The sequence below is a fragment of the Girardinichthys multiradiatus genome, chromosome 19 (genome assembly GCF_021462225.1).
Source record: "Girardinichthys multiradiatus isolate DD_20200921_A chromosome 19, DD_fGirMul_XY1, whole genome shotgun sequence".
NCBI lineage: Eukaryota > Metazoa > Chordata > Actinopteri > Cyprinodontiformes > Goodeidae > Girardinichthys > Girardinichthys multiradiatus.
In genome coordinates this window covers 27,937,932-27,965,531 of record NC_061811.1, presented here as the reverse complement: position 1 = coordinate 27,965,531, position 27,600 = coordinate 27,937,932, and the positions used below count along the sequence as shown (strand labels likewise).

General features: G+C 42.2%; 2 protein-coding genes across 2 annotated transcripts in view; both read left to right on the top strand.

Moving 5' to 3' along the window:
* Positions 1 to 2,179: 2,179 nt before the first annotated feature.
* Positions 2,180 to 4,859, top strand: LOC124855767 (E3 SUMO-protein ligase ZBED1-like). Its single transcript, XM_047345841.1, has 2 exons — positions 2,180 to 3,419; positions 3,697 to 4,859. Exons 1-2 carry the CDS (start codon positions 2,424 to 2,426, stop codon positions 3,832 to 3,834), a joined length of 1,134 nt encoding a protein of 377 aa, XP_047201797.1. The 5' UTR covers positions 2,180 to 2,423; the 3' UTR covers positions 3,835 to 4,859.
* stard9 (StAR-related lipid transfer (START) domain containing 9) overlaps positions 4,059 to 27,600 on the top strand; it is a 41,906-nt gene continuing 18,364 nt past the window's right edge. Inside the window, exons 1-19 of the mRNA XM_047345655.1 lie at positions 4,059 to 4,361; positions 13,706 to 13,822; positions 14,137 to 14,169; positions 14,281 to 14,342; positions 14,885 to 14,994; positions 16,022 to 16,164; positions 16,292 to 16,359; positions 16,486 to 16,583; positions 17,488 to 17,697; positions 17,906 to 18,003; positions 19,855 to 19,932; positions 20,196 to 20,273; positions 20,373 to 20,552; positions 22,477 to 22,528; positions 22,808 to 22,933; positions 23,677 to 23,759; positions 23,864 to 23,925; positions 24,361 to 24,530; positions 27,111 to 27,588. Of these exons, the coding sequence (XP_047201611.1) occupies positions 4,059 to 4,361; positions 13,706 to 13,822; positions 14,137 to 14,169; positions 14,281 to 14,342; positions 14,885 to 14,994; positions 16,022 to 16,164; positions 16,292 to 16,359; positions 16,486 to 16,583; positions 17,488 to 17,697; positions 17,906 to 18,003; positions 19,855 to 19,932; positions 20,196 to 20,273; positions 20,373 to 20,552; positions 22,477 to 22,528; positions 22,808 to 22,933; positions 23,677 to 23,759; positions 23,864 to 23,925; positions 24,361 to 24,530; positions 27,111 to 27,588 (2,549 nt within the window). The remainder of the gene's footprint in view (positions 4,362 to 13,705; positions 13,823 to 14,136; positions 14,170 to 14,280; positions 14,343 to 14,884; positions 14,995 to 16,021; positions 16,165 to 16,291; positions 16,360 to 16,485; positions 16,584 to 17,487; positions 17,698 to 17,905; positions 18,004 to 19,854; positions 19,933 to 20,195; positions 20,274 to 20,372; positions 20,553 to 22,476; positions 22,529 to 22,807; positions 22,934 to 23,676; positions 23,760 to 23,863; positions 23,926 to 24,360; positions 24,531 to 27,110; positions 27,589 to 27,600) is intronic.

Here is a 27,600-nt window from a genome sequence, read left to right as displayed (position 1 = left end):
TCGTGGTCTTTAGATTAGGCTATAGAACTATGCTGAGAGAGATTCATGGCTTTTTCAAGAGTTGGACTCAACCCCTTTTTCCCAATTAATGGAACTCTTAATTCTTCAGCATAGCAACACGTTTTGGACAATATTATGTTTTCCTGTTCCAACAAGACTGTGCACCACTGCACAAAGCAAGGTACATAACAGCTAGGGATGCACTGATATCAAAATATTGGCCAATATTGACATCCAATATTAATATCACTGTTATGGCCGATAACTGATATTTACCGATATTATATACATATATACAGGGGTTGGACAATGAAACTGAAACACCTGGTTTTAGACCACAATAATTTATTAGTATGGTGTAGGGCCTCCTTTTGCGGCCAATACAGCCTCAATTTGTCTTGGGAATGACATATACAAGTCCTGCACAGTGGTCAGAGGGAGTTTAAGCCATTCTTCTTGCAGGATAGTGGCCAGGTCATTACGTGATACTGGTGGAGGAAAACGTTTCCTGACTTGCTCCTCCAAAACACCCCAAAGTGGCTCAATAATATTTAGATCTGGTGACTGTGCAGGCCATGGGAGATGTTCAACTTCACTTTCATGTTCATCAAACCAATCTTTCACCAGTCTTGCTGTGTGTATTGGTGCATTGTCATCCTGATACACGGCACCGCCTTCAGGATACAATGTTTGAACCATTGGATGCACATGGTCCTCAAGAATGGTTCAGTAGTCCTTGGCAGTGACACGCCCATCTAGCACAAGTATTGGGCCAAGGGAACGCCATGATATGGCAGCCCAAACCATCACTGATCCACCCCTATGCTTCACTCTGGGCATGCAACAGTCTGGGTGGTACGCTTCTTTGGGGCTTCTCCACACCGTAACTCTCCCGGATGTGGAGAAAACAGTAAAGGTGGACTCGTCAGAGAACAATACATGTTTCACATTGTCCACAGCCCAAGATTTGCAGTCCTTGCGCCATTGAAACCGACGTTTGGCATTGGCATGAGTGACCAAAGGTTTGGCTAATGCAGCCCGGCCGTGTATATTGACCCTGTGGAGCACCCGACGGACAGTTCTGGTGGAAACAGGAGAGTTCAATTCAATTTAAATTCAATTAAGTTCAATTCAGTTTTATTTATATAGCGCCAATTCACAACACATTGTCTCAAGGCACTTCACAACAGTCAGGTACATACATTCCAATTAATCCTAACAATTGAACAGTGCAGTCGGAGTTAGCTTTTTATTCAAATTGGATAAAAAGTTTTTCTATCTAAGGAAACCCAGCAGATTGCATCCAGTCAGTGACTTGCAGCATTCCCTCCTCCCAGATGAGCATGTAGAGACAGTGGACAGTCACTGGCGTTGACCTTGCAGCAATCCCTCATACTGAGCATGCATGTAGCGACAGAGGAGAGGAAAAACTCCCTTTTAACACGAAGAAACCTCCAGCAGAACCAGGCTCAGTGTGAGCGGCCATCTGCCACGACCGACTGGAGGTTTGAGAGAACAGAGCAGAGACCCAAAAAGAACACAGAAGCACTGATCCAGAAGTACTTTCTATGGGAAGGAAAAGTAAATGTTAATGGATGTAGCTCCTTTAGTCATTTCACCTAGAAAGAAAGAACAGATAAACTGAGCCAGTTTTCAAGGTTAGAGTCTGAAAGAGAGCACATATAATTAGTTACAGTAAAAGCTCAGTCAATTTCCATGTCTAGGAGAGAGAAAGGGTTAAACACTAAAAGACAGGGCTATGTGTATCATCGGTAGAGGGTGAACATTAAGTTGTTGCCAGCAGAAGCTCGGACGATTCCCCTCTCCAGAAAGGTGTCACAGGCAGACACAGAGCCACGCCAGGTGTAGCTTCTAGGAAGACAAAAGAGAGAACAAGGTTAAAAGCTGAAATAACAGCAGACAATGCAAAATTGGAGAGTAGTGTGAGAATGTAGCGAAGAGGGTGAAAGTGGTCGTTATGTCCTCCAGCAGCCTAAGCCTATAGCAGCATAACTACAGAGATAGTTTCAGTTCAGATTATTTAGTTAAACGGCGCTTATTTACAACCATGTCGTCTCAAGGAACCCCACAAAGGGTCCCACTGATGGTCATTGTTATACTAAAAACCACAAGGATTGGGATACCTCTCTCTGTCAGACTGATCACAACCATCGGAAAAGAGTAGGGGTCAGACAGGTAGCAGAAATGGAGGGTGTGTTTGCACCTCAACCATAACTGAGCCGGTTTAGGCTAAACCTGACTCCCCCTTATTCCAACCAACAGGGAGGGAGGACTAGGGATGGGAAATCGCCCTATTTTCTGATCGTAAGATCGAGGCCACTGGCTATCGCCGATAGACGATCCAATCGGCTGATGGGGCGGGTGCAATTATGTCATAAAAAAAAAATCTTGGTGCCGAAAACATGGCGGAGTCAGACAGCAATTTGGTGCCCAAAAAGAATGCTAAGTCGGTTATTTGGGCATATTTTAGGTTCTATCCAAATGCTAACGGTGAGCCTCAAGACCTAACACAGCCTATTTGCACATTATGCAAATTATGTGTGCCTGCGAAGGATAGGCAAACCACAAATTTATTCGCGCACATTCGAGTCCATCACCCCGCCGAGGCCGCAAAACTGTCTCCGACCAGCAGCGCTGCAGGTGCTTCTGGGGGACAGCCACGGGGGCAGCCCACAATGTCAGCAGCTTTTGCTAAATCAACTAAATACAGGCCAGGCAGCGAAAGATGGACCAAGTGTACAACAGCTGTTGCAAGATTTCTGGCGAAGGAGTGCATCCCATTTCAGGCGGTTGAAAGAGAAAGTTTCAAAAAAAATTTGACTACACTGGATGCGCAGTATGAACCGCCTGGGAGGAAATATTTCTCGGAGACTGCTGTGCCAAAACTGTATGAACAGCTGAGAGGGGAAATAGTTAATGAATTAAAAGAGGCCAACTTTATTGCTTTGACTACGGATATGTGGTCAAACATTAACATGTCTCCTTATATGTCCATAACTGCGCACTATGTCTCAAAAGACTGGACATTAAAATCCAAATGTCTCGAGACAGCTTTTACCCCAGAGAGTCACACCGCGGCGGTGCTAGCTGAAGCACTCCAGGATGGGTTGCAAGCATGGGGAATAGGAGAAGAGAAAGTCGTCTGCATTACAAGCGACAACGGAACCAACATCGTTGCAGCTGTTCGTGATCTTAAGTGGCCATGGATCAGTTGTTTCGGGCATAATTTGAACTTAGCCGTCAAAAATGCCTTGAATAAAGAAAAAAACAAAACGGACCGGGCTTTCGGAGTGTGTCACCAAATAAATGGAGCCTTTTCACACAGTTGGCAAAGGCGACAGCAACTCAGGAAAGAGCAAGAGCAACAGGGGATAAAGAAACCGCTTTCTTTAATAACTGTAAGTATTAACATATAGCCGTTATCCCACCAAGCGATAACAAACTCAGTTTCAATCATATGTTTTCTGTTAAAAATGTACAATTTCATCACTAGCTTAGTGTTGCCACTGTATTATTACCAATAATAACATAACATAGATTGGAGGATAGTTTTATCGGTGTCTGCATACAAACATACACACAGAAGACAGCGCATTTAGAAAGTAACAATACGCACATTGCTTTTACTCAGCCTATAACTGCCCTTTGCCCATTATATTTTCTCTTATAAAACAGGATTGTGCAACGCGCTGGGGCAGCAAATATGCCATGACAGAGAGGATCCTCACCCTGCTGCCTCACATCAGAAGGGTTTTTGCTGATGACAGGAGAGGAGTCGGCGCACACTACCAACCATTAGCTGGCAAGATGTAAGCGTGCTGGAGGCTGTCACAGAAGGCCTGAAGTCTGTATCTGAATTTACAGACATCTTGTCAAGTGAGCGTGACGTCACCATCTCATCGCTGCTGCCTCTGCTTCATTTGATTAAAGATACTCTCAAGAAAAAAGAGATTGATGCCAAACTGACTGCAGCCATTAAACAAACGATCCTGGAGCAACTTGACAGTAGATATGACAACGACAAGATCATCCAGTTAATGCGCTCCGCTGCCCTCCTTGACCCACGGTACAAAGCTACTCACGTGGGCAGTATTGACCTGGACTACATCAGAACCCAGCTGGAGGATGAGATGGTGCTGTTCTGGAAGCAGACTACTTCCGGACCACCTGTGACTGTGCGGGACTCTACGGATGACGACGATGCACCTCCTTTCTCCCAGTCTCAGCCAAGCAAAAAGAAGAAAACACTTGGCAGTCTCCTTGGCACAATAAGACCTGCTTCTGTTGCAACTCCTGAGCAGCAAGCGCAGGCGGAAATGGCGAATTACCTCCAAGAAGAGGTAGTTGATGGAGAAACCAACGCTCTTGAATGGTGGAAAAGGAACGAAAGCCGCTTACCCTTAATGGCAAAAATTGCACAGAAATATTTGTGCATTCCTGCGACCAGCACGCCATCGGAGCGCATATTCAGTAAAGCAGGGAATGTTGTAACCCGGTACCGCAGTCTGCTAAAGCCAGATAAAGTTAACATGTTTGTTTTTTTGTCAAATAATTTGTAAAAGTAGGTCATATATTTATTTTCATTTGTTTATCATACGCAGGCTGCAATGTTCTATTGTTTAATGTTTTAAGCTTTAAGTTCATTCGAAATAATTTCTTATGAAAGGCAAACCCCTAAGTAGGTGTCATATTTGAAGTGATTTCATTTTGTGGTAACATTCACATTTTCTAAAAAATTCTACCGTTTAAGCTTTTTTGTTTGTACACATTATTTATTAAAGCCAGTTTATTTCACACTGTAACTCTCGATTTGTAATAAAGTTACTTGTTCAAATGTATGCCTGTCATGGTTTATTCGTTTTGTGACTATACAGGTCCTTCTCAAAAAATTAGCATATTGTGATAAAGTTCATTATTTTCCATGTCATGATGAAAATTTAACATTCATATATTTTAGATTCATTGCACACTAACTGAAATATTTCAGGTCTTTTATTGTCTTAATACGGATGATTTTGGCATACAGCTCATGAAAACCCAAAATTCCTATCTCACAAAATTAGCATATTTCATCCGACCAATAAAAGAAAAGTGTTTTTAATACAAAAAACGTCAACCTTCAAATAATCATGTACAGTTATACACTCGATACTTGGTCGGGAATCCTTTGGCAGAAATGACTGCTTCAATGCGGCGTGGCATGGAGGCAATCAACCTGTGGCACTGCTGAGGTCTTATGGAGGTCCAGGATGCTTCGATAGCGGCCTTTAGCTCGTCCAGAGTGTTGGGTCTTGAGTTTCTCAACGTTCTCTTCACAATATCCCACAGATTCTCTATGGGGTTCAGGTCAGGAGAGTTGGCAGGCCAATTGAGCACAGTGATACCATGGTCAGTAAACCATTTACCAGTGGTTTTGGCACTGTGAGCAGGTGCCAGGTCGTGCTGAAAAATGAAATCTTCATCTCCATAAAGCTTTTCAGCAGATGGAAGCATGAAGTGCTCCAAAATCTCCTGATAGCTAGCTGCATTGACCCTGCCCTTGATAAAACACAGTGGACCAACACCAGCAGCTGACACGGCACCCCAGACCATCACTGACTGTGGGTACTTGACACTGGACTTCTGGCATTTTGGCATTTCCTTCTCCCCAGTCTTCCTCCAGACTCTGGCACCTTGATTTCCGAATGACATGCAGAATTTGCTTTCATCCGAAAAAAGTACTTTGGACCACTGAGCAACAGTCCAGTGCTGCTTCTCTGTAGCCCAGGTCTGGGGAATGCGGCACCTGTAGCCCATTTCCTGCACACGTCTGTGCACGGTGGCTCTGGATGTTTCTACTCCAGACTCAGTCCACTGCTTCCGCAGGTCCCCCAAGGTCTGGAATCGGCCCTTCTCCACAATCTTCCTCAGGGTCCGGTCACCTCTTCTCGTTGTGCAGCATTTTCTGCCACACTTTTTCCTTCCCACAGACTTCCCACTGAGGTGCCTTGATACAGCACTCTGGGAACAGCCTATTTGTTCAGAAATTTATTTCTGTGTCTTACCCTCTTGCTTGAGGGTGTCAATAGTGGCCAATAGTCGGCAGTCTTACCCATGATCGGGGTTTTGAGTGATGAACCAAGCTGGGAGTTTTAAAGGCCTCAGGAATCTTTTGCAGGTGTTTAGAGTTAACTCGTTGATTCAGATGATTAGGTTCATAGCTCGTTTAGAGACCCTTTTAATAATATGCTAATTTTGTGAGATAGGAATTTTGGGTTTTCATGAGCTGTATGCCAAAATCATCCGTATTAAGACAATAAAAGACCTGAAATATTTCAGTTAGTGTGCAATGAATCTAAAATATATGAATGTTAAATTTTCATCATGACATTATGGAAAATAATGAACTTTATCACAATATGCTAATTTTTTGAGAAGGACCTGTATGTGTATACAGCACTATCGGCACCACTTGTGGCGCACAGAGTATAGCGCAAGAAGATGACGAGCGGAGATACGAAGAGGAGCCGCGTTGGCGCTTACTCCGAGAAAAGTGAAAGGAAAAAAGAGAAAGACGCATTTTATTCCCTCTATTGCACAGATCACGGGGATGATGATTAAAACATTTTAAATTACAGAGAAGCGCGCATATAAAATTGATTTTACATCCCCAGCACGGCATTAAATTAATTAATAAAGATCGCCCTTTGAAAAAATAAATCATGATCCAACCCTTCAATCGCCGATAGACAATCCAATCGATAATCACGCCATCCCTAGGGAGGACGGCTCTTGCGTCCACAGTTAATCCTGTTGGATGTGGTTCGTCCTTCTTGGTGGTATGCTGACATTACCCTGGATACCGTGGCTCTTGATACATCACAAAGACTTGCTGTCTTGGTCACAGATGCGCCAGCAAGACGTGCACCAACAATTTGTCCTCTTTTGAACTCTGGTATGTCACCCATAATGTTGTGTGCATTTCAATATTTTGAGCAAAACTGTGCTCTTACCCTGCTAATTGAACCTTCACACTCTGCTCTTACTGGTGCAATGTGTAATCAATGAAGACTGGCTACCAGGCTGGTCCAATTTAGCCATGAAACCTCCCACACTAAAATGACAGGTGTTTCAGTTTCATTGTCCAACCCCTGTATATACCACTATCCTTTCAATATAGTGAAGAAACGAGCACACTGCTGATTCTCTGCTTCAGTTAAACACCCAACAGTCCTGGACTGCATCAATATCACGTGCCCAAACAAATACCATATGTGCATCCCTAATGAAGATTGGGATAAGCACAGAAAGGCATCGTAAGGAAGACCTCGACAGGTCTGCACAGAGTCTATCAAATGTGCTTCTGAGAGAATGGTAAAACAATTTCCATAAATACACTTCTAGGTGCAAAAAGTGGGATTAAGAATCGAACTCCAATCCAATTCATACATGTGTAAAGGCAGATGAGCAAATACTTTGTCAATATAGCTTATGTTCAGTTCCAAGCTGGACAACCTTGCACACCTTTGCAACATTCTTTAGTTAGTATGTTACAGCACACACCTTGCACGTTCGGGTTTGTAGGCAACTGCTTCCGACTCAGCCCCTTTGGTTCAGGAATATGCATTCCGCCTCAGAGAGATCTTATGGGACAATATGGAAGCATGCTTCTCCTGATAGTAAGATACTGAAGGAAGGCTTAAAAGAGAACCTAAAGTAGCCTTAGTTCTTTCACAGTTTAAGCCATTTACCTCACCTATTCACCCTTCTTGCTTGGAAGTGTAGTATCTGGTAGAATAATGGAGTGATGCAGGGCCTGGTTTATTTGTATAAAGAGGGAATCCCTCCTCTGGGCATCAGCATCATAGCTGCCCGGCCCATCATCGCTGGCATAAATAGGTGCGTCTGATGATTACATTGGAGAGGGTACCCCATAGCAAGGCAAAACAAATGCTTGAAAGAGAACTTGCAATGCACCCCACCCTGAGCATTACAATCCCTGCAGTGAAACATAGTGGTGGCAGCATCATGCTGTGGGTATGGTTTCCTTTAGCAGGGACATGGAAACTAATCAAAGCTGATAGTAGGATGGATGAAGATAAAAACAGGGCAATCTTGGAAGATCACTTGTTAGAAGCTGCAAAAGATTTGAGAATATGGCGGAAACTCTAATAACCCTGGCCAGTAACAATAGTATTCCCCCAGCTTATTCCACTGCGGGGAAACCTGTCATGTATCTGTACCCTATGGAGATTCCCCAAGGCTCTCATCAGTCTAAAACCTGGAGAGGTCATTGCCAGCTTGCATAAAGAGTCTGATATGTACCTCTACTTTGTAGTGTTCTACTTTGCCCTCTTTAACAGGAACTGGGGGGAGAAGGAACAAATCTCCAAACGGTTTCCAGATATACCTTTATGTAAATCCAGCCATTTGCCTCAGTGTCAGGAGTGGTCTGTAAGGTCGGACAACCCTCTTCCCTTCCCTTATTTTCCTTCACTCTTTATCCACCATTCCAGTCTGTTCTGCCGTTCATCGTTCCCATGTGGAAACAGAGCTTCCCATGATGAGATGCCTCTCCGTTTGGTCCACACATAACTCTCCCTCCTCCCTCTCTCACAGCCCCACTGCTCTCCCATGCTAATTTGACCTACAAATGCTGTCCAAGTGTGACAAACGATAGCATTGTTGAATTCTGGCCAAGCAGCTTCCTCCCTGTCTCCTCTGGCTGTATGCAATTTTCGTCTCTCCTGTCCTCATTGTCTTCGGGCCTCAGCCTCTTTTTCCTCCCAATATTTCTGGAACTCCTCACAGGAAGGCCAGGGATCTCCTGTGACATTTTTTTCCCCATGTCTAAAGAAAGGCATTTAGTTTTGCTTCAAGCCCAGCTGTTGTGTTTGTGTAACCCAATTGGACACTGTGGTACAAGAACTGAACAACCCTCGCCCCTGCTGCAGCTGTCCCCTCTTGGACGCAGACAGCTAGAAGAGTATCTGATTGGAACACGTTTATGTATAGCTTATACCTGATTTCACAAACAGTCTCTTGTTTCTGCATTTGTGCTCAGTGACGCTCTCCTACTGAAATTGGTTGTTGAGAGAAGATTAATTTTGTTATTTTAAGAGCCAAATTTGTATCACTTTTGCTTCAAACCTGACTCAAGCTCTGAACATTTAAGGTTTTAATTATGACAGAATGTTTCCATGTACTGGCTTTCGCCATCACCCTTGACAACATCTTAAACACACACACACCGCCTAAATACTTTTCCAGGGTTTAGCGTAAAAACAGGCTTCGTAAAGAGAGACCAGCAGTTGGCATTTACTAGTGATTACAGGAGCTGGCTCTTTAAAAAACAGTACACTATCACTTTAGCTCTAATAACCATCTTCTTGTGTATAGATGTTGAGATTTCCAATTCTTTCCAACATTTATCAAACACATAATTGCCCTTAAACATTCTTTTTTTTCAAGTTGATTGGTCAGCAGCTCAGCTCAGTATTGTTGTGTCCATAGTTAAAAACTAAAGTGAAACATTGTGTTCATTATATTCTGGATCTCTGGCATAAACTCCCATCCAGCTCAGTTGGACATGCACAGAATGCTTCAACGTTTAGAGTTTAATGGCTAGTTTGGATTATAACCAAGCCCACATGCTCTTTACAACAACTTTTTTTGTGATGTGTTGTGCAACTGAGTCTTGTGCAGCTGTTTGCATTGTAGCTCCTTTATATGGTGCTTCGCAAAAGTCTTCATACCTGTTGAATCTCTCCTATTTACAATGCTGTCCACAAACTTCAATGTAAATTATTTTATTTCTAATGCAATAGACCAATGCAAATTACTGCATAATTGTGAAGGGGAAGGAAAAGGATATGCTTTCATAATTTTTCTTTTTACAAATGAATATCTGAGAACCGTGGGAGGCATTTATACTCAGTCCACTTCAATCTGATACCCCTAAATAAACTCCAGGTCAACCGACTGTCCTCCAAAGTCACCATGTTAGTAGAAGGAGTCCATCTGTGTATCTCAAGTCTTATGCCGCCTCTAGGAGGGTTTTTTTTTTACGTCCAGGGGTTGCTCTGTTTTCAAGACCATCCATGTTCCTACCAACTCAGACCAGCTGCCCCGTCCCTGCTGAAGAAAAATATTCCCACAGCATGACGCTGCCACCAATATGTTTAACCATGGCAATAGTGTGTGTTCAGGGTGATGGGCAGTGTTAGTTTTCCACCACACATAGCACCTTCTTGCCCTGCGTGGTGAATGGACCGAGGTTTTCAAACCGACCACTGAAAGGTCTTTTAGACTACAGCATCTGCAGGCATCTTGGGATTAAGGGCACGTGAACATGTGACAGCCTACCAGTTGCTCTTACCATTTAGCCACATGGCTTTTGGCTAAATTTTAATAAGACTTTTTTTGACTTCCCTTCAACAACAGGTTTCTTCTTTGCTCTCCTCCTTAAAGGCCAAATTTGTGGAATTTCCAGCTAATTGTTGTACAGTTGTCTTGTCTCCTTTCTGAGCTGTGGATCTCTGCAGCTCACCCAGAATTATCATGAGCTTCTTCCTGCTTTTTTGATTAATGCACTCCTTCTGCGACCTGTCAGCTTAGGTGCACAGCCATGTCTGTGCAGGTTTGCTGTTGTGCCATGCTCTTTCTACATTCCAATGATTCAATGAACGGATCTCTGTGAGATGTTCAACACTTGAGATATTATTTATAACCTAACCCTTGTATTGCTGATGGGATTTTAATGCAGCCCATATTTTGCCTTAGCTACTCTTACATGCGTTTCCTGCATACGACAGAAGTCTATATCCTCCTGTTCCCTGCATTCATTGTACGACTGCCTTCTTTTACTCAGAAAAGGAAGCAAAAGTTTGAGGCCTTTGTTTTTGTCTTCCGCGCTTTTTCCGCTTCGCCTTAACTGAGTGAACATACACACATACAATGAAACGCACTCATGTGCAGCGGTCCACTGTTGAGAACAGCCTTGCTGAGCATAAATGTGTTTAGTCTGTCCCGTGTGTTGTTTTCAGAACTCCGACTGCCCGGCCCACTTTCCGTGGCTCTGGCCCAGTATCTTTATCTTGAAGCTCTTTCTCCTGCTTCATTTGAATACGAGCACATTTCAGTACCCAGAATGCAACCTGCTTTTTACCTCACCTACTTTGTTAGTCCAAAAATATCTCCCAGTGTTGCAGGGTATTTCAAACTTGGAAAGTAGGTAGTGACAGAAGGCCATTGTAGCCAAGGCAGACATAGTACAGGATCACAGTTTGATTTTAATTAGATGTGACAGTTATGATTAAACAATAGTATTGTTTTAATGTTGCCTGACTTTGCCTGTCTAGACGCACTCATGAACTCAGTATTATTTCCCTTAAGATTTTAGAGATTACTTTAATGTTTGTGTTTTTTTCCCGCGGTCATTAAAATGGTTTTGCTCACTTAAGAGTCAAAGCAAAAATGCTAATTATGGTGGAAAACTATAAGAATACTGTTCAGCAGGTTAGGCCTTTTTCAGATTTAAAGGCACAGACAGTTAAAGGAAACCTTCCCTTTATGAAGAGTCAAAGGGGACCCTCAGCATTGCTGTAGCACCTATAGAGAGAGTTTAAAGGGTCAACCTTAACAACAGTCGTATTGATTCTATGTTTGGGAGAGTAGAGAGTGTGTCTGTTTTTGAAAAAAAGACAAGAGAGAAAGAGCGCAACTTTTTCTCTTTTTGTTTAGGTCTCCATTCAGTTAATGGAGGTGGTGGTGGTGGGTGGGGGGGCAGGTGGTTTAATCTCTAGGACTACAAGCTTTATTGAGTCATAGTTACACTTTTATTTACATTTATCTAGATTTAGATGTTCTTCATAAACTCTGTTGTTGCAACATTATAAAGTCTACATTTATAAGCATACAAAGTTGAAGTACCTGTTGATGGGCCCATATGTTCTTAAAACAAAGATGCATCGATCAATCAGCCACAGATGAGAATCAACAGGTTTTCCTTTGATTGTGCCTGATCATTGATTGACAGGTCATATACATAGAAATTCTCTGTTTATTAAATGTATCAAAACTAAGACCTCCCACCATTTTTAGCCTATCCATCTCATACCTGGCAGGACTGCTGGAGTATTGATTAGGTTAGCAACTTCCGGTATGTTAGCTGCAGGAGGTTTGTTTTGGTATGCAGTGAGCTACTCTGTAAAGACGGATCGCTCCTGCGATCAGTGGATTATTTTCCATCGGTTCCCAACAGACAAGGAATCAAAACGAATGTGGATTAAGAATCTAAACTTAAAGTGACCACCAAAAACCCTGCAAGTTTGCTCTTTTTACCTGCAGACTAAATCCCAGGGATTGATGAGCATCCTTGCCCCACGTGTGCTTGGGCCATGACAGATCCCCAAAGAAAAACCATTGGTTTCTGAGAAGGATCAACAGCGCTGCTTAGAGATGGTCGATATGATTTTAGGTTTCACAAATAAGAATGAATAACATAGTTTTGTCATTTTGCTATAGGTAATAATTAGTCTATTAAATCCAGGACTTAACCTGTTACAGAAAATTACCACTTTAACACAACATTTAAACATAGCAGGCTGCTGGAGCTTTGAGAGCATTCCAACTTTCCCTTATATGTGCACCTATTTCGCCTTCTCCATAGTCCAACTTTGAGCCTGGGGCCAGGGAAGGGGGCCCCTCGCTGATCCCAGGGTGTGTTATGGTTCAGAGGTAGAATATGCTGTGTCTCAGATGTGGTTTGGATCCGGTTGCCGCCACTTTAAGCATGTGTTGCTTTTGGACTGTGGATTGACCACATGCCTTCAGGAGCTGGTTATGATAATAACTTTTAGAATATTTCTTGCTTTTTAATTGTAACTGACAAAAACTTCACACCTTTTTAGGCAATTTAAATAGTTTTTTTACATTTACACAAACACCAGCAGAGAAGGAAACACAGATGGACTTTCAGTTAATCTGCTGGGCTTAGAAAAATACTCTCCTAACACATTTTGTGGTATGGCAGATTTCTTACCTTGGGGAGGCCTCCGCTTGCAGATCTGCAAGTGTTGTGCCTTACTTTGCAACAAATATGGTTGATATATGTGTCAATTTAATTTCTAAAAAGTGGTGATAATTTAGTTTTGCAACTAAAGCTCAAAAAAGAAAAAATGAAAACAAAGGGTCTTGATTGTTTTTACCTGGGTTTTCTGGGATCCCCAGTCTCAAAACTGTGCTTCTAAAGCCTGTTTATTTTCCTGACCCAAGCATTTTTCAGCCTTTTAACCCTCACATGTGCTTCAAATTCACATTCTGTAAAGCTGTTTACTCGGGGCATTAGCTGACCTCCTTGCTCCTTGCACAAACACTTCTTCAGGAAGCAGCAGTACCTCCCCATGACTGGCCTGGTGCCGCTGCATTGTGATCATAAAACCTTGGTGTAAGTCTACACTCTTGTAAAAAACACAAAGCTTTTCAGACCAAGGGCATCTATTGCAACACTGTAAACACTTCAACACTCTAGAAGATCTCAAGCCTTTTCACTGACAGAACTTTTTATGTATGCTTCCAGCAATCTTTGTTTTTCCTACAGTTTTCATTACCACTCAGCACTCTCCTACGTCATCTAAGACCCCGTTCTCTACATGCTTCTGTACAATACTTGTTTATGTCTTTGTGTGTGTGTCTTTCTCCTCAGGTCTTCCAGGACCTAGGTGTGTCAGTGCTGGCCGGAGCATCCGAGGGCTACAATGTGTGCCTGTTTGCTTACGGCCAAACAGGATCCGGAAAGACGTATACCATGATGGGAACCCCGGTGAGGATTATGCTATAAACGTTGCATTATAAACTCAATATAGGAGAGAAACAACCTTCACTGTGGAGACAACTACTACGATTTGAAATATAGCAAAAACACGTTTAACTGGACGGAGAAATACCTAGAATCTATCATGTTTTCTGTTTCTAATCCATCCATCCGCATGTTAATTTGTCTGTCCACTCACCCATCAATCAGTTTGTTTGTCCGTCCACTCTAGAAGTCTAGAAAAGTATGGTATTTTGACATGAAAAAATTGTGAGAGCCATTAGAAAAAAACCAAAGTGAACTCTTCTTTGTTTGGTTTTCAGGAGTCCATTGGCTTGACGCCTCGCATTTGTCAGGTAGAATAAATCATTAATGCATGTAGAAATATAAATGAAGGGTTAATTTACCTTCTGAGTTTGCAATGGTTATTGGTGTTGGATGATTTTCAGCTATTATTTCCTTTACAGGGTCTGTTTTGTCCTGAAGACTCATTCTCTGATGGTCAAAACTCAAGCAGAGTGGAAATCAGGTGGGTTAGTGCGGTACTTTGTTAGATCTTTAAAATTAAACTCACTGACAAAAACACCCAGAACACCACCACAGCATTCTTAAGTGCTTAAGTAGAAGGCAACTGGACTAAGCCTTTTGGATGAGAGGCAAAACATCTTCAGGAAATAGGAAAAGAAGTCCAGTTGCCATCTACTGAAGCACGTCCTGATGGCTGAGAATCTACACCAGTGTACCACCACAGCATGGCAACAGAAGCTGAGCAATGTCTTACAGGCAGTTGTCTGAGCGCCTGACAGTCAGGGTTACAAAACACAGAGGATGACGTTTTTTTGATGTCGTTTGCTGTGGGTCACATTTTGAACGAGACAGTGGTGTTATGCAGTTGCTTAGCCATGAAGTGTTGGGAAAACATTATTCCAGTGTCATATGTTAGAGAGATGAATATTTGATGGTACTGTATTCAGACCCGCTGTTAAAGTAGCATGGTTATAGCAGAGATCAAATGTACTTCAAATGATCGATCTTTGACTTTGTCCTCTCTGATGTTGTCCTGTTCTGCAGCTTTTTGGAGATCTACAATGAGCGTGTAAGAGATCTGCTGAGAGGAGAGCAGAAGAAGAGATCTTCGCTTAGAGTCAGAGAACATCCTGAAAAAGGGCCATATGTTCAAGGTATTTAAGCTTTAATCTGTGATATGTTTCACAACTATGGTATACTGTGTTCTTCCTATGGCTAAGCTCAGTTTTAAGAGATGGATTTATGCAATATAATGCTTAACCACTGCACACCTTGGTGCTCTAGAAGGGATATTTTATTTATTTTTGTACTCAAATATTCCTACTCAGTGCATACCCCTATGGTAAAAACTCAAGGTACCATAGTCACGTATAATTTAAGTAGAAGCCTTTATTTCAGCTGCTATATTTCTGGCACAACAAAAATGTTTCTCAGAGAAAATTAGGAGTATTTTGAAAAAGGCTTTTGCCTGTACATAGGGATTATAATTGTAGTCATTGAGATTAATTTGTTTTCTCTGATATACTTGAGACAGATTTCAAAAGTATAATTCCTAATATATTATTTAGGTTCTTGATAGTTTGTCCTTCTTCCATTTTTACATCTGTTTACTTTCCGAACCGTGCAGCTGTTTGTGTTGAAATCCCGACATCCAGTCATTGTCTGCGTTGGGAGAAATCCCTGTTGTCCACAGGAAGTGAGGTCATTTCCTTGTGCTTCTAAGGAGAGCATTTCATCCCATATGCAGACACTCACTCACATGCAGCACGAAGAGTTAGCCATCTCAAGTGCTTTGTTTCAAGGCATTTGCCCCTCTGTCCAAATTTAACCATAAGTTGTATTGATTTTTTTATGTTGATTGCATACCTTCAACGTTGTGACACAGAAGAAGTAACCGCACATGCTGGTTTGATGTGTGCCTGAATGTAGAGCATCGTTACTAAATGTACTGGGAAACCTGTCAGTGGTATCCTTAGTGGAGGTGTCGATATGGATTGTTTGTGTTTTATCTCCCCAAATAAAAGCTGTTTATTAAAAGTTTTACTTTAATGAATCATTATAACAGACCAATATTTTCCTGGAACCTCCCAGTAATAGTTTCAATGGGATTGCTTTCCACTGTGGAAAACTGGGTAATTAAAAAGGTAGATTTCACAGTTTTCTCTTTCTTGTTAAAATCAGATCTTTCACAGCACACCGTCACCGACTGCAAACAGGCCATAGACCTTTTGGAGGAAGGCATTGCTAACCGCATTACAGCAGCAACCCACAACCACGACACCAGCAGCCGATCCCATGCTATCTTTACTATTCAGTACACACAGGTTGTTATTTTTCACATTCTTTCTTAGCTAATCTGTGTAATATGCATGCAGTGATCATATTTTACAGCTTTTACCCGCTTGTGCAGATTACTGATTGCAGATTGAGTTGATTGTCTCTTCTCCACAGGCAATCCTAGAAAATAACCTACCTTCAGAAACTGTCAGCAAGATCAACCTGGTGGACTTGGCTGGAAGGTGAAGCAGTGTCTTTATGTGCAATCGTTACTAAACGTTCCCGCTGGTGGATATTAACTGCTGCCCTCAGATTTTCTAAACCAGGATGGCATTAATCTCATTTAATGTTGATGTTGTGTCTGACAGTGAGAGAGCAGATCCCCAGTACTGCAGGGACAGACTAACAGAGGGATCCAACATCAACAAGTCACTGGTCACTTTGGGCATTGTCATTTCTGCTCTTGGTAAATACAATTATTGTTTAATAATTTTACGCTTGGGTTGTTGACAGTCTAACAAATCAGAATATATAGGGCACATTATACATTGTTTTCACATGATGTGAAAACAATGTATAACAACAAACTTCAATGTATTTCATTGGGATTTTATATAATAGACCAACACAAAATTGTGCCTAATTGTTAAGTAAAAGGAAACGTTACACATGGTTTCGTAGTATTCATCAAAAATAAAAATCTTAAAAGTGTGGCGTGCAGTTGTATTAGTCAGTATTGTGCAGAACCACCTTAAGTTTTTACCAGGGATAGTCTTCACTTTTAGACAGTTCTTTGTAAAATAACTTCAAGGTCAGTCAGATCGGATAGAGAGCATTCCTAAACACCAAGTCTTGCCACAAAATTTCATTTGGATTTTGTTCTGAACTTTGATTGGTCCTTTCTAACACATAAATATGCTTTGACATAAAATATTAAATTTTAACTCTGTATATAGCTCCATCCATTGAATCATCCGTCCCGCCCCTGCTTAGGAAAAGCAGCCCCACAGCATGTCCCACAGAAGTGACTAAGAGGCTATTTGTAATGGTTTTATGAAGGGGTTACAACAAGGGGGGGGGTGAACGCTAATGCATGATCCACTGATCAGATTTGTAATTATCCTTTGCTTCCTCTTTACGGTTATACCTTGTGTTTGTATATCACAAAGAATCTCAATAAATACTTTGAAGTGTGTGGTTGTGATGTAATGAAATGTGGAAAAACACAGTGGGCGTAAATACCAATGTATGGCGCTATATGTTTTTCATTTGGATTAAACGTTACATTATATGTTCCACTGTTCCCGTTCCCTCCTGTTCATTTTACATTCTTTGCACGTCCTTCCATCTTCTTACCTCGGCTGCCGCAGCCCAGAACTCCCAGATGTCAAGCAGCTGTCAGAGTATCAACAGTGTGGCCTCTGAGGGTGACGCCAGCATGTTGGGCAGCCACAGCAGCTCCCTGTCTGGAGGAGGTGGAGGTGGAAGAAGGCACTGTTTCATTCCCTACAGAGACTCGGTCCTCACTTGGCTATTGAAAGACAGTCTGGGCGGCAACTCGAAGACCATTATGATCGCAAGTCAGTATTGCTTTTCAGATTAGAGCCAAATGATTGCTCGTATGCATGTACTAAAGCAAATGACTTGAGTGGGCTAAATGCTATCATTTGTATACACACACGTGCATTTGTAAACAGTGTTGTTATAGTTTTGCTGATGAAAATGTTACTTTTTATTCATGTCAGATGTTTTTATTCTGTTGTTTTTCTATGTGTTATTGTGTTGCAGCGGTGTCGCCCTCTGCTAACAGCTACAACGAGACCCTGAGCACCCTGCGCTACGCTGCTCATGCGAGAAACATAGTCAACAAGCCCCGAGTTAATGAGGTCAGTGGCTCCTCCGGTTATTAAAAGCAACCTGAAAATGTTAGAATTAATAATTTATTCTTAGGTTGTAATCATATATGTTTAATTTGCCGAAACTTTTTTGCTTTTCTTAAGTTTTTAATTTATTGAGTTTTTTGATGTTACTTTTTTGATATGTTTTATCAAAAAATTTTACTTTTTAGCTATTTTGGCTTAATCAGTACCCTATTTTTATCTATTAAACAAAATATTTACCTATTTTATTACTTTGTATTTATTTTATAAATACAAAGTACGCCTACGCCAGGGTATTGGAGAGGAGAGTCCGGCCGATAGTCGAACCTCGGCTTCAGGAGGAACAGTGTGGTTTTGGTCCCGGCCGTGGAACACTGGACCAGCTCTATACCCTCTACAGGGTACTTGAGGGTTCATGGGAGTTTTCCCAACCGGTTCACATGTGTTTTGTGGACCTGGAGAAGGCATTCGACTGTGTCCCTCGTGATGCCCTGTGGGGGGTGCTCCAGGAGTATGGAATCGGGGGCCCTTTATTAGGGGCCATCCGGTCCCTGTACGAGCGGAGCAGGAGTTTGGTCCGCATTGCCGGCACTAAGTCGGACCTGTTCCCAGTGGATGTTGGACTCCGGCAGGGCTGCCCTTTGTCACCGGTCCTGTTCATAACTTTTATGGACAGGATTTCTAGACGCAGCCAAGGGCCGGAGGGGGTGTGGTTTGGGGACCAGTGGATTTCGTCTCTTCGTTTTTCAGATGACGTGGTCCTGCTGGCCCCCTCTAGCCAAGACCTACAGCATGCGCTGTGGCGGTTCGCAGCCGAGTGTGAAGCGGCTGGGATGAGGATCAGCTCCTCCAAGTCCGAGGCCATGGTTCTCGACCGGAAAAGGGTGGCTTGTCCTCTTCAGGTTGGAGGGGAGTTCCTGCCTCAAGTGGAGGAGTTTAAGTATCTCGGGGTCTTGTTCACGAGTGAGGGAAGAATGGAGCGGGAGATCGACAGACGGATCGGTGCGGCTGCCACAGTAATGGGGGCGCTGTGCCGGTCTGTTGTGGTGAAGAGAGAGCTGAGCCGAAAAGCAAAGCTCTCAATTTACTGGTCGGTCTACGTTCCTACCCTCACCTATGGCCATGAACTTTGGGTCATGACTGAAAGAACAAGATCCCGGATACAAGTGGCTGAAATGAGCTTCCTCCGTAGGGTGGCCGGGCACTCCCTTAGAGATAGGGTGAGGAGTTCGGCCATCCAGGAGGGGCTCGGAGTAGAGCCGCTGCTCCTCCACATCAAGAGGAGCCAGTTGAGGTGGCTCGGGCATCTATACCGGATGCCTCCTGGACGCCTTCCTCGGGAGGTGTTCCAGGCACGTCTCACTGGGAGGAGGCCCAGGGGACGGCCCAGGACACGCTGGAGGGACTATGTCTCTCGGCTGGCCTGGGAACGCCTTGGGCTCCACCCGAAGGAGCTGGAAGAGGTGTCTGGAGAGAGGGACGTCTGGGCGTCTCTGCTGAGTCTGCTGCCCCCGTGACCCAGTCCCAGATAAAGCGGAAGACGAGTACGAGTATTTTATAAATTTTGATTTGAATAATTTTAGAAATATTCACAACACAGACATTTTAAATAAATGGTTAATTAATTATTCTTAAATTTCTTCTCGTAGATACAGTGTAGAAAATGTGTTTCCTCTCCAACTATTTAGAGATTTAACATCTGTTGGTGCATAATAATCGATTTTGACACGTGTCAAACAATGTTGTGCTGCACAAAATAGTTTCAGTGGTTGAGTTAAATGTGTTTCGTGTTAAATCAGTTTTTTACACTGTTTTTTTTATTTCAGAGTTTTTGGTTATGCTTTAATTTTTGTGCAGGATGCAAATGTTCGACTCATCAGGGAGCTGAGAGAGGAGATCGACAGGCTGAAGAGCATGCTGCTCAGCTTTGAGTTGGTATGTTAACGTTTCACTCCTCAAGCATGGCGGCTGAGTTTACCCCCTTTCAAATAAAGAACCCCAACACATTTTTCTGTAATGATTTAAAAAAAAGGTGACCCTCAAATCACATGATTTTTATCAAATCTATAATGCAGTTCACTTGCTGTTGTGAGATGTTTATTCTACTGTGGCAACAGCTGCAATGCATTATGATGTGTGCGATGTTTTTTAATTGTGCAGCATGTTGACTGATTCTTTTCTGCCCTATAATTCAACAGCAGCGTAATCCCAGTCCGTCCTTGAGTGATGAGAGGGATGGAAACCTCTCTGAAATAGTGCTACAGAATGAGCTAAAGGTAGCGAAGAAACCAAAAAAGCAAACTCGCATCCACCTATGTCTCAGATTTCCAGCCAGAACTCTTTTATACTATTTGCTTTTTTGTCTCTCCTCGCAGGTGCAGCAGCTGACAAAGGACTGGTCGGAGAGCTGGAGAGACAAGAAAGAGCTTCTGGAGCGGTACAGTGTGGACATCAACAGAGACCGGGCCGGTTTCCTCATCAACTCCTTTCAGCCACACCTGGTTTCCCTGGATAGAGACGTTTTCAGCACTGGGGTTATTTTTTATCACCTCAGGGTATGATAACAATAAGAAAAAAACTTTAAATGTGCAATATCCATGTATGAAGCATTAGGGAACAGACAGTTTTTCATGTTTATGTGGTCAGATATGTTTACAGTAAGCTTGCTAATTACTAATTACCAGTTTTGGCTGAGTTTATAATGTGATAAAAAAGGGTTTTTGGGGCTTGTTTATGTCTGCCTTAAATTTTTTAAACCTTAGAGAGACATATCTATCATACACTGTTAAGAAAACACTTGTAAATACTTTTAAATGAACAGCAAGATCTTGCCCCACTTTTTTTCAACATTGTCGGTTTTCCTGACTCAAACCTTCTCCTTGTTTCTGTTTAGATTCCTCTTCTTCTCCTCATACTGATATTTGTCTCTTCTAAAAAAAACTCTTGACTAAAGGTGCGTTCTGTTGTCTTCCTTCTGTCCTGTCAGTTTCCCCTCTCAGCGTGTTTCAGTGTGTCTCTGCTGCTGTGCACAAAGCTTGGTTGGATCAGACGCTCTTAGCTCTCAGATCAGGATTCTGGGGAGCTTAAACTGTCTTCATTCTGACATTGACAAGCATATCCTCAGGCTCGACAGTCACACTGTTTCATGCATGCGAGAAGATGAGGCCACTTGGGAGCTCATGTGATCCGAACGTCATATAAAAAAACCTTTAAACTCTTGCGATAAAACTAAAAAGTAAACCATGCATCTTTTTTCTGGCTAGTCAGAGATTAGAATGGAAGACAGTTCTTGGTAAGTCGCTCGACTTATGAGTTATCTTTGTCAGCTGCACAGCTGTGTGACAGCTCTGTTTGGAGCACCATGCTTCTGCAGGTTTGTTTTAATCTGAAAATTGGTGGCACAGTTTTTTTGCCACAGCATTAATGTTTTCTCTAGAGTCAAACTGCACTCAAACTCTCAACAAGTGTTGTGTTGGAACTTTAGGTGACAAAGTTGCAAATAATTATGAAGTGAAAGGAAAAGGATGCACGAACAAACAATACCAAAACTCAATACCCTTTAATCTGAAATCCCTAAATAAAGTCCAGTGCAACTAATTGCATCCAAGAGGTCCATGGTATCTATGGAGGAGCTGCTAAAATCCACAGCTCGGGTGGGAGAATCTGTCAGCACAACAATCAACAAATCTGGTTTTATTGAAAAAATAGCAAGACGGAAGTGACTGTAGGAAGAAACCCAAATAAATTCTGTTTTAAGTTTTATGCCACACACTATGTAGCTGACACAGCAAATATGTGGAAGAGGGTTCTCTGGTCAGATCGGACAAATGTTGAAATTCTTGGCTTGCATGCAGAACGCTGTACTTTGAGGAAAGCTAATGCTGCACATTCCACTGAAACACACCAGGCTAGGGGTGGGCGATGTGAAATAAATATTTTATACCAATATGTTGTATTTATTTTGATAAGGACTTAAAACGGGTTCTTTGGGACATCACTAACATAAAAACTGTGATTCTTATCACTAATCTGCAAACAGTAACTGCATTTCATAATATTTTTTGAATTTCTTGATATTTATTTGATGATCTAATGGAAAAAACAATGGAGAAAATAGAATAAAATAAACAATTCTGACAATACAGCCAGTTTTTGAGGGTTTTCAAACATCATTAATTGTAAGTCATTGTTGTCACAATAAATAACAATTCTTATAATGAGAAACATTTATGCCCATTGTAAAAGATGGTGGTAGGAGCATCATACTGTGGGAATTTGTTTCCCTTTAGCAAGACACTGTATGCTAAAGCTACTGAATCAGGAACAGAATAAAAACGTTATGTCAGAGATTTTGGGTCATTAGTCACCCCTTCTACTGAAACGCATGCACTGTTGGAGAAAAATTATTTATTCAGACCATTACTACTACTGTTGTGGCTTTTTTTATTACAACTCCTTCTTTTACATGTTTTATTATAGGAAGGAATTACCCGCATCGGACCTCAGGAGCAGTTTGAAGAACCACATATAGGTATTTTAATTAAGTTGTAATTTCATAGAGGAGATACCATTCTTAAAATGTACAGCTTGCACACATTGTAAAAGCTGAATATCAAAAGTTACGTCGGAGATAGGTAATGAAGTGGAGCTTTAAAATGACATTTAGGCTGCTTTTTATGATCCTACATGTGCAGTTATTTTGTTCTTGAATGTTGCACTGAGTGCTGATCTTGTTGAGCCATCAGGCAGCTCCATCAGCCCAGCTTTCTACATCACAATGTATGAAGCCATCTCTGAATCCTGTTTCCAGTCCTTCAGGGCAGTTCCCGCTGTGAGATTGAAAACCACGGGGGTGTGGTAACGCTCCGACCGCTGCCGGGCTGCGCTTGCCTGCTCAATGACAGAGAGGTCACTGAGCCTTGCAGGCTGGCTCAAGGTCAGTTTTTGTCCTTAAGAAAACAGTTTGATCGCAATGTGTGTTTCCACATCGGACAAAGATACAGAAAAAGGGGCAGTGAAGTGTTATATTTTAACTGTCTGCGGTGATGATAAATACTCGCCTTATCTCACTAGCACCTGTGTAAAATTGTGTCGGTGAACCCAACATAAGACGTTGTTAGGTATTAATTAGTCAACTCAGAGGCAAGAACGATTCAGGTTTACTTGCAGCAAGGGTAGCTCACTTTTGCAGTGCAGACTACAAAGTGTTGGCACCCCTCTCTCTTTATTTATACATGCTGGTTCACACACAGTTCAACAAACATTCAGGGTGTGTGTGTGGGGGGGTCAGAAAGGTTAGGGTTCATGCGTCTTGATTTTAAACAGAGAGGGAGTGAGGACTTGGTAAGCATAACTCACCCGTCTCCCCCCTATCCCTTTCTGTGGCATGTAGGAGGGAAAAGCACTTAGAGCAGACATGAGTGATAAACAATACAAACGTTTTCAAACCCTAACAGACGTAAAGTGATGTAAAATTATATGAGCAAACGTTTTCATTAAAAACTTGTCAGATATAGGTCAGTGTACAGTTATATGCCAGGACTCATCATGTGGAGGAAGGAGCATGCCAACAGACAAAAAACAGCAGCAAATATACACATCTGTGTCCTCAGCTCGCAGCCATTCAATGTGACGAGCTGAGTGCAGCACGTTATAAAGAATACTTCTTTGCACCTACAGGGACGGTGATTACCTTGGGAGGAGTGCATAAATTTCGCTTCAACCACCCGGCAGAGGCAGCAATCCTTCGGGAGCAAAGACGGGTTGGTATTAGCATCTCCTTCCTTCATCATAATCTGCAAAAGTATTTCATTTTGTCTGATAATATCTTTTAAATTAAAGTAGCTTTTGTTTTTGCCGTTTTCAGGTCAGTGAAGGCGGTGTGACGTGCTCCTACGTTGACCTTTGCCACCTCACCCCTGACAGCGAGTAAGTACTATCCCCAAACAGAAGACAAACTCAGAACAAAAGCAATTACCTCTCACATTATTCATCACTCAGTGTGTATGCGTGTGCCGAGTACAGTGGGATCTTTTTGCGGCATATATATTTAATAAGAGTTAAGAGTTATAGCAGCATTCAGGCTGCAGAAATAGGCCAATGTTTCATGTTCCTGTTGGTGTGGTTTTATCAGCCCAAACATATCAAACTGTCCCTGGTTGCTGTTTACAGTTCGGCCTCAGGAGTTGCTTAGTTACTCCTGACGACAGCTTTTGCTTTAAACCTCCCACACAGTCAGCAAACCATTTTCTTGCCTTTGTATCAAACAATCCATGGGTAAAGTGAAAGTATTTTTACATGTTTTGATTGCTTCATTAATTCACGTTTTCTCATTCCTTGAGTCCTGATCCTGTTTTTTTTTAGTGACAAAGAATTGAAGCTTGATTCCACCGAGGAGCTTAGAGTCAGGCGACGTGTGGAAGAGCAGAAGCGGTATGTGGAGAGTTTGCGACAGGAGATTCAGGCTGAGCAGAGAAGGGCTGAAGGAGAGCTGGACAGGGAGCAGGCCCAGCTCCAACAGCAGTACTCTGAGAGTAAGTTTTCACTCTTATTAAATATTCTAGGTATAATTCAAATTTCTAAAGCCAAATTGGACATATTTTAAAACTTTTTGCATCTTTATACAGTGCCTTGAAAAAGTAGTCATACCCTTCAGCTTTTCCACATTTGGTCTTGTTAAAACCATAAATCTTACTGTATTTCATTGGAATTTAATATGGTAGACTAATAGAAAATATTGCATAATTGTAAAGTCAAAGGAATATAAAAAGGACGATGTGTGTCTGCGCTGGCTTTTCTTTGTCACGGTTCTGCTGGAAAATAAACCTGTGCCCAGTTTCAAGATTTCTGCAGCTACACGCAGGCTTTCTTCCATTAGTGCCCTGAATATACCTTCTTTACCAGTTTTGCTGTCCTGCAGAAGAACAACATTTCCATGAGCATGATGCTGCCACCATCATGTTCTATAGTAGGGATGGTGTGTTCAGGGTGATCTGTAGTCTGTTTTGCAGTGCAAAACGTTCAAGTTTGGTGTCACCTGAAAAGAGGTTTGCTGTGTCCTCTTTAGACTTGAATTCTTATTGATTTATGTCAACAGTGGCTTTCTTCTTGCTACGTTTCCATAAATGCTAGATTAGTAAAGTGCATCACTACTACTGTTTTTTTTTTTTTTCATCTGAGCTGTTGATCTCTGCAGCTCCTCCAAAGTAACCATGGGCCTTTTGGCTGCTTCTCTGTTTAACACCTGGACTCCCAGAATTCTAACTCTACTAGAACTCCCAAGCCCGTCAATTTGACGGCGAGCATTCTGGATGCGAGGGCTTTGATGACGTCATCGCGTTACATTGGTCAGAAGGTTTTCTTGCACGCTATAAAATAATGGTTTTGACAAGAATTAATAATAGTGTTTGATCAAAACCTATTATGTTTTATTATTATTTATAAATAGTACTGAAAAATAATACAGAATAGCGGGTACATTTAAAAAAAAAAAAAGCTTTACTAATCTGACTAAAAGCTGGACACCTCCATGTTACGCCCCCCTTTCACTCCGTGGACATAAACTAGTGCTAAAGATGCCTTCAGCTCATCCACACTCAGGTCCGAGGAGGAATCATCTCCTAAAACTCTGTGGGCTTCAGCCATCCGGCAGCCCTGAACGTGGATGAGCATTTCGGCATCCACCAAGCAGAGGAACGAGGTCTAGACATCTTAGATCTGGAGCTCTATCAACGCGTTCTGGCTCTGACGCCTCCCTCTACTTTCTTCCTCCCCTACTACTGTCCACACAGTGCCATCCTTTCCTTTCTCCTCCTCCTTCCCAGGTGTGCGCTCGTCTTGCGATGAAAACGCTGTGAAGCGCAGAGTAGATTGTTGTTACTGGGCTACTATATCTATGACCTAACTTTTTGTTTATTTCTTTTTCCATTATCAGTACCTTGATTTGTAGTTTCTCTCCTGCCAGTGAGCTGGATTGCTGGGTTTATAACTGGGCACTGGGCACTAGGCTCGTCTCCCTGTCTCTGAACCTGCGCTGATTGTGGCACTGTTGCTATAGTTTATATATTATTAGTTTACTAATCTGTAAACTATAGCCTAAAATGATAAAATCATTACATAGGCTAGTCTTTTACTACCTTGAAATAATGCGCCACAACCTCCTGCTAACGGGACGACTCGTGTTTTTTAGCCGGGGGAGGTTCACTCTCTGACCCGCTGTCACTGGAACTGAATACTGACCAAGAGCTGTCAGAATCCCTCTCGACCCCAGAATCACAATCATATAATTTTTGAAGCATTTCCAATGCCTCTTGAGCAGAAAATATCCTTCTGGAAGCCATTTGTAGGATACCAACAATCTCTTCCTCAGACTGCGCTCTAGAGTGGCGGTTGCTAGGCAACGCTGGCGCGTATACTCAGCTGCTGGAAAAAAATATGAATGTAAATAATAGGGTCGTCAAAATAGCAGCTGTGGTAGTTAGAGGTAAAAATACTTAGATCTTTTATTTACTTTGTCATTTTTTAAAAATAGAGACATAGGAATACAAAAGACACAGGTTTAGAAAAAGTCAGGATGCCAGGAAGATAAGAATTTTAATAAACCAGAGTTATGGCATGTCTAACTTTCAAAACCGTCAAATTGACGGCCCTGGGAGTTCTAGTGTTAATACTCTTCTTGGCCTGTCTGTCAGTGTAGGTGGACGGCCCTACCTTGATAGATTTAAAATTGTGCTGTATTCTTTTGGATGATGGATTGAACAGTGTTGAAACCCTAACCCTATGTTGAAAACTTGGGATTTTGCTTTATAGCATCGCCTGCTTTAAACTGATGTCCCTGCTGTGTTCCTAAGGCCTTCACAGAACAGCTGTAGATTAATTTTTCGGAATGAGGGGGGCATGCCATACTGATTTTGAATTATTAAAATCCTTCCAGCTGTAATTGCAGTGAAAGGCTGGTTCATGACTTGTTTTTTCCACTTCACATTGATACAATCATTGGTGTTTATCTATCCATAAATCTGACATAATATGAAAAAGTTCATGAGGTATGAATATTTTTGAATGGCACTGTTCCTCGTTTTTAGTGCTTATCAACATGTTTTTTTTCACAACAGTGCAGCAGTGGATTTTGCATGAGGAACTTCACCTGAAAACAGCACAGGAAACAGTAAAGCAGGACTCTGGTGTTCAAACCGACCTCCTCCCTGCCCCCCTTCTGGAGAAACTTACAAGCCAGGTGTTCATTGGTCAGAAAAATATCATTGTGGAGTATCCTTCCAAGGTGGTGAGGGCCAGGAAGAAAACCGTGGAGGATGAGTTGCTAAAGCATTACGCCCTCTGCCGCGCCGAGGGTCGCATCCGTCAGAAAAAGCTGCACTACCAACTAAAGAAAATCGCCAACAAGCGCCATCTCCTGGACGCTAAAAGAAAGTTACAGCAGCTGGAGAGTACGCTTCCCCCAGGAGAAAGCCCACAGTCTCCAGAGATGGGATCACCCTCAAAGCTAGAAGAACAACCGTTTGTATCACGTCGACACTCGTTTTCAGCAGATCTGTTGTCTCGGCTCTACCCACAGCACACACCTATCTTTAGGTACGTATATTA

Bases quoted from the DNA above. Each gene is read 5' to 3' on its own strand.
- LOC124855767 (XM_047345841.1), top strand. From the start codon at position 2,424: ATGGCGGAGTCAGACAGCAATTTGGTGCCCAAAAAGAATGCTAAGTCG. The intron at 3,420-3,696 runs GTAAGTATTAAC...CTTATAAAACAG, and splicing joins AACCGCTTTCTTTAATAACT to GATTGTGCAACGCGCTGGGG.